At 55.9% G+C, this 6,932-nt stretch overlaps 1 protein-coding gene across 1 annotated transcript; it reads right to left on the bottom strand.

Moving 5' to 3' along the window:
- Nucleotides 1-129: 129 nt before the first annotated feature.
- TBX21 (T-box transcription factor 21) lies at nucleotides 130-6,468 on the bottom strand. Its single transcript, XM_081804156.1, has 2 exons — nucleotides 5,875-6,468; nucleotides 130-672 (listed from the first exon to the last, which is right to left on the bottom strand). The coding sequence occupies exons 1-2, from the start codon at nucleotides 6,363-6,365 to the stop codon at nucleotides 651-653; spliced, it is 513 nt and encodes a 170-aa protein (XP_081660282.1). The 5' UTR covers nucleotides 6,366-6,468; the 3' UTR covers nucleotides 130-650.
- Between the last annotated feature and the right edge of the window lie 464 nt (nucleotides 6,469-6,932).

Raw genomic sequence — 6,932 nt, 5'->3', positions numbered from 1 at the left:
CCATCACCACCACCTCCACCACCATCATTACAACCACCACCTCCACCAACACCCCCATCACCACGACCCCATCACCACTATCACCACGACCACCGTCTCCACCATCACCACCACCTCCATCACCATCACTACAACCACACCTCCACCATCACTGCCCCCATCACCAAACCATCACCTCCATTATCACCGTCACTGCCACTACTACCACCACTCCCTCTACCAGCACCAGTCCCATCACCAATTCCAATGGCCTAGCTTTTCTTTTCCAACCCAAGCAGGAAGAGCAGAACTGGCAGAATTGGCAGAATGAGACCCTCATCAGAACAACTTTGCATTCCCACATACCTCTCCCCTCCTCCTACGAGAAGTCATGCCGATGGGAAGAAAGACACCAGTCCATGAGTCAGGAAACCTGGAGGAGGGAGAGTTCTAGAGGCCTGGGAACACTTTTGGGTGCACCCTAGTCCCCAGAAGATCCCAGAGCAACACCCTTAATAACCTTGGGAAGGTCTCCCCACATTCCTGTCTTCTCCAGACTCTCCTATGCTGAGAAAGAAAAAAAAAAGAGACTTACTGGCCCCATCCCCTGGAGTAAGTTAATTCCTGAACCAAACCTCAGTTTCTTCACCCATAAATGGAGACCATAACTCCTATCCATTTTTCCTTTGAGAGCTGTGAAGAAGTTTGAAAGATGTGAAACTCAGCTCATCCGGTCCCTCTTCCACCCCACCCTCTCTCAAGCCCAGAGCGATCAGAGTCCGCTGGCCCTGTGGAAGGACCCCAAGCAAGAGTCCAGAGCTCTAGCTCCAGCCTCCAGGTCCCAGAGGCTCAGCAGGCCAGTTACTTGAGAAATCAAAGGTTAGGGATGAGACCGTGAACAATTAAGGCTGAGACAATTTTTTCTTTTTTTCTTTTTTAAGATTTTATTTATTTTTTTGACAGAGAGAGACATAGCGAGAGCAGGAACACAAGCAGGGGGAGTGGGAGAGGGAGAAGCAGGCTTCCCGTCGAGCTGGGAGCCCGATGCGGGGCTCGATCCCAGGACCCCGGGATCATGACCTGAGCCGAAGGCAGACACTTAACGACTGAGCCACCCAGGCGCCCCTGAGACAGTATTTTCAACACATCTCTACGACCAGCTCATTGTATGACAGTGGTTGGGTTGCCCACATTTTCTGCATCATAACCAGTTCTTATCCAAACTTGAAGGACTAAAGGAAGGGAAAGAATATATTCATTGTGCCTCTACTTAGCAGCAACCAGTTTACCTGAGATGTAAAATGTTCTTTCCAATTCTATACTTGAAGGAACTGAGGATTGGAGAGCCGAGCTGACGGCTCCTTGGTGAGAGAGCAGAGTCGGGGTCTCCCATGCTGTGTGTCCATCTCTCTACCCTGCTTATCTCTGCTGGAGGGGAATGAAGGAGATGCCGGAAGAGGACAGGGGAAAGAGGGACAAGGAGGGAGGTCTCACTTCACCCTAAAAGTCTAGAATCATCACCAGCTGGAATCCCAAAATAGCCCCTGATTTACATGACACTTTGCTGGGAAGGAACAGTCTGGTGCCAACCTAAGCCCTCTCTAAAAAGACCACTCACCATTCTGCCCTCAGAGGACAGGGCCCAAGACTCTAAATTCCTCCGCTGCCGCTCAGGACTAGTTCATCTTGAAATGATTCGCAGGGTCATCCTACCCTCCCCCATCCTGAACACCTCTGATAGGCTCTAACTCACCATCATGACGTACAAATTACAAGGAGGTCGTTTTTGATCAGTTGTGTTGGCAGGATGTTTTAAAATTGATCTCTAATGCTAATGAGTCTGTGGGAAAATGGGTCCTCTCACACACTATTCGTGGGGATGTAAATTAGCAGCACCTTTTAGGAGGATATCCCAGCAGTGCCTTGGACCCATCGAAATGTAAACTGCGCTCGGGCATCAGAGGATCTCCTCCTCCCACCAACCTCAGATCCAACTTAGTGGAAATCGGACAGCCGCTAACAAATGAGCCAACGGAAAGTAAAGCTGCTTTCACCTGCCCTGAGAGAAATGAAGCCAGTGAGTCCAAATTAAAGCGCCCTCCCCAAAAAAGAAAATTGTTTTAAAGATCTAAGAAGTTCTCGGAGTTGGGATTGTAGGGAAGTCTACAATGGCTGAGAGGCCGGTGATCTAGGATTGGGAGGCATTGAAATTGTTTTCTCCACGGCTAAATTCACACACACACACACACACACACAAATGCAAATTGAGCTACTTAACAACAGAGCTACCCAAAGTTATCTTAATTATAATAATCAACTAATCACACCCAGAAAAGTGGGGATTGCCAGCAATGAATGCACACCCACACACCCACACACACAGACACCCGCCTCTCTCTTCCTCTACTGAGAATGTCTACCATCAACTATTCTATGCACACCAACACATTCACAATACACACTCACTGCCACACAGAAACACAGCACAAGTCCGGGGTGGGCTCCCCAAATCTCCACAAATGCACCAGTTTGAGCTCCAACCTTTCCAGTTGGCCAGTCCCACATTTTATCTCACGGCCCCGGGGTCAGTCTCTGGTGCTGGGAATTGCCACCCACCCCCCACGCCCCACCCGTTGCTGCCCATGGAGGAGAGAGTGACTGTGTCACTGGTCCATACTGAGGGATGGGTCTAGGGTGGGTGGGAGAGGAAGGATCTGGGAGGGAGTGAGTCAGCCCAAGGCGAAAGGCCGTGGGGCTGTGGTGGGCCTGGACTGGAAGAATTTTTCAAAAAGGAAGAAGGCTGTGGGTGATGTGGTGGTGACTGGTAGGTCACTGGAGCCCCGGGAGGGATAGGCCAGCCCTCCACACAGGAGAGAAAGGGTGCTGTTTTCTGAACCCAAGCCTTGCTCTTCAGAAGCCAGTAGCGGAAGGAAATGGCCGCCAAGTTCCCAGATCACTGGAGCCCAAGCTCAGCACCTGGGCGATGTGGGCTGGTGGGACTGAATGGGGGGCAACGTGTTCTCTGTCCCCACCACCCCACCATGGGGCCCCCGAGGTCTGATTCAAGGGGAGGCATCAAAGAAAATGGTGAGGGGCCACTGCCCCCTTCCAATGGGGACCCCACGGTGTCCAAGAAGCAGTCCTTCCGGGTGGATAGAAAGCAGGATTAACACACACACACACACACGCACACACACATGCGTGCACACGCAATTATGAAATGATAGGGAAATTTGATGATATTTATGAATTTCTTCTCGGGTTTGTTAATGGTATTGTGTTTACTTTTAAAAAGCCATTTTTAGGGGCGCCGGGGTGGCTCAGTCAGTTGAGCGTCCAACTCTTGATTTCGGCTCAGGTCATGATCTCAGAGTCATGAGATCGAGCCCCGCGTCCAGCTCTGTGCTAGGTGTGGAGCCTGCTTAGGATTCTCTCTTTCCCCCACCCCCCAATAAATAAATAAATACATACATACATACATAAATTTATAAATTTTTAAAAAGCCATTTTTAGACATGCACAGAGAAATTTTAAGGATGAAAGAATATAGTGGCTAGGATTTACTTACTAAATACTTAACACCATCACTAATATAACTGCAGACTAGGGGGTGGGAGGTGGAAGCGGGGTGAGTGAGGATAAAGAAGAAACAAGATTGGACCAGCGATAACAACTGTTGAAACTGGGTGATGGGTAGGTGGAGGTTTTTCCTGTACTTTTGTATATATTGGAATTTTTCCTAATAAGAAAAGTAGGTTTATGGTTCTAAAAGGGAGACAAGATTTGTCAAGAGAGAATTATTCAGCAAGAACATAAAGGAAAGAAGGAAGCCACAGGGGTAGTGACAGCGACCTCACAGAGATGCATCCCCATGAGACACCCCCCAACCAGGCTGCAGGCAGCTCACAGCCAGCCCCGCACCCACCGGATCCCCGAAGCGCTGGCCAATGCTCTGTCCACCCCGCCCCTCAAGACTGGAAGGGCAGGGGCCTGGCAGCAGGTGGCAGGGAGACCTGGGCCGGGCTCCAGGGTGGGAGGCCTGCCTGAGCACCCAAGAGTAGAGGCCCGAGTTCAGGTCTGCTGTGTGACCGAGTGCAAGGCACCAGCCATCCGTGCCTCAGTGCCCTTAGCTGTGACTGGGAACACCTCTTGGCTTTCGTAGCACACAGTGAAAGAAGGGAAGTGAAAGCACTCTGAGCACAGCAAGGCCTTTGGACGGTGTAGGTGGCTGTTTTTACTCCTGGCCGTGACCGGCTGGAGAAAGAAACCCAGGCAGATACCATCTGGGTTCAGGTGCCCGTCCTGCCAGCGACAGGTGGGCTGTGTAACCTCAGAAGAGTCTCTTCCTGTCTCTGAGCCCATTTCCCTGTCTGTGCAGGAAGGGGCCTGGATAGGATCTTCTGGGTCTCCTCCAATACAGACTTGATAGGACTAGAAGCCTGGGCCGTGCCTGGGAGCACTCAGAGAGGGCTGGGGTTGGGGGACGCAGAGAGGAATTCTCAGGAAGCTTAGGGGATAAATGCCACATCTTAAAAGAAAATGCCAACTTTCTTGGGTTCATCCTAGAGAGAGAGGAACAGCTCAGCAACTTGAAGCTATTTGCAGTTGGTGGACGGATCCCTCAATCCCAGGCTACCCCACAGAAATCACTGGAAAGGAAGAATGTCCTAGCAATGCCTAGATTGAATGCCACCCCCACCCCGGGGCTGGCATGGCCTCTCCCCTCTCCCTCCTCAAGCCCCACACTGGGATCTGCCCTTCAACACCTCCCGGCTGTGCTGATGACACAGCCCCCCACACACAGCGGTCCTCCTGGGTCCCCAGCGCGAGCAGGCCCCCGCAGGGAAGGATGGGTGCACACTCTCACATGCCAGACCCAGGCAGGGCCCACTCAGCATTGCTTACTAAACAAATACCAGTGGCAAGTTTCTCTTCCTTTCCCCACGCAGGAGGCTGTCTCCGGAAGCAGCACCCTTGGCCCCAAACCCTACCCCGCATGCACTGGGCTCAAGGGACCCTGAGCTATGGAGCCATGGGTTCCCCAGGCTGAATCCTACACTGGAAAGTATCTGGCCAGGGGGGAGGCAGACTTTCAGGGGACAGACCTGGGAGGCAGCAGAGTGGGACTGGCTGCCCTCTGGGACCCATAGGTTAGCTTCACCTGCTCAGGCCCATGGGCATGTGTGCTCTCCAGCAGGGCCTGTGCCTGGACGGGATCTGAGCCCCCACACACTTTACCCGCCCCCAAAACACGATCACACCAGACATATGATCTCGAAGTACTACCGGAAAGGAAACTTGGCGACTGCTTCTCCATGTCACCAAATTCCAGGCTTACCCACCTCCCAAAACTGACCTGTGCACAACAGCGCAAAAAGACTAGGAGAGGTGGGTGGTGGGAGGGTTGGGGTAGGAGAGGTGGGGTGGGGGGTTGCGCTGGGTTATTGTCCACCTCACCAAGACCCTGCCCTCTCCTCCATTTCCCCAAACATAGGGGCTAAGAGGGGTCCTGCCCTATCAAATCCAAACACAGTCCCCCTCTGCCCACTGAGACCCCCACTGAGGTAGAGAGTGGGGCAAGGGCACACCCCAATCCTGGGTGAAACCATAGGTACCCTCCCCCTAAACCACCATAACTTCTCATTGCACCCGCTCTCCTCCATCTCCCTTCTGAGTTCTGCCTGCTGGTGTAATGCCCCGGGAGAAAACAACCCCCAGAACTTTCCTGTTCTCACTACAACTCCCTCCCCGCTCCCCCCAGAGCCTAAGCCAAACTGTTGAGGGGCGCCGAGACTCGAGCAGCGTCTAGACAGAAGAAAAAAACCACGTCCTTGTTCCGGGCGGGCGGGTCCGAGGCTCCCACCCGCTCGCCTCGCCGGCGCGCGTCTCACTCACCGTCCCTGCTTGGTGATGATCATCTCCGTCTGGTGCTGATTAAACTTGGACCACAACAGGTGGTTGTTGAGCGCCACTCTCAGCTTCCCGGACACCTCCAGCCCCGCCGGCGGCGCGTAGTCCTCGCGCGGCCCCGGGTAGAGTCCCGAGCGCGGGTCCGGGCCCGCGTAGCCGTCCCCAGGCTGGTAGCCCTCGGCGCTCGCCGTCGGCGGGAAGGGCTCGCCCACCCCGGGGAAGCCGGCGGCTTGGGGCCGGGGCGGGTAGGCGTAGGCTCCGAGGAAGCGGCCCGGCGGAGCGGGCACCAGGGCGCCCCCGGCGTAGGGCGCCCCCAGGCTGGCGCCCCCGCGACGGTCGGCCGCGTCCTGGGCGCCGGGCTCCGGGTAGAAGTAGCGGTTCTGCGGGTCGGCGCCAGGCGCCCGGCCCTCGTCGCTCGCCGTCATCGGCTCGGTGCCCGTCAGCATGTCTCCGCAGCCCCGCGCCACGATGCCCATCCGGGGCGGGCTGGCACCTTCCCGCAGCCGTCGGGGACCGGCCCCTCTCCGCGCGGGGGGGAGGGGAGGAGGCAGGCGCGGGGGTCGCGAGGGGCGGGGCGCCGGGGGCGGGGGGCGCGGGTGGGGGGCCCCACCGGGGCCCGGCCTCGGACGCCTGGGTCCTGCGCCCGCGTTCGGCGGGCGCGCGGCAGCTGCCGGGCTCCCTCTCCAGCGGGCCGCTGTCCCTAGCGTCGCGGCGCCTTTGCTGTGGCTTTATGAAGCTCTCCGGGCTCCCCCCACCCCACCACCTCGGCGCCGCCCCGCCTCACCCCGCCCCCTCGTGGCTAATACTCGGCAAATTCTGTGCAGTCGCCGAGGACCGGAGGCCCCCGCGGTGTGTGGCGAGTCCCCGCACGCGCCGCGAAGTTCGCGCTTAAAGACTGGCCTTCTGGAAGAGTCCACCGTCCACCTGAGACGCCAGCCCTTTTCTCTCCTCTGGACCCTCGTGGAAAGCCCACCCATCCTTCCAGGCTCAGCTCAAAGGTCCCCTCCTACAGGGAGCCTTTGGTGATGGCGATGGCCCGGATG

Source organism: Leptonychotes weddellii, chromosome 15, assembly GCF_054177405.1.
Source record: "Leptonychotes weddellii isolate Sample4059 chromosome 15, ASM5417740v2, whole genome shotgun sequence".
Taxonomy (NCBI): Eukaryota; Metazoa; Chordata; class Mammalia; order Carnivora; family Phocidae; genus Leptonychotes; species Leptonychotes weddellii.
The sequence above is the reverse complement of the archived record's forward strand: the minus strand, read 5'-3'. Positions and strand labels throughout refer to the sequence as shown.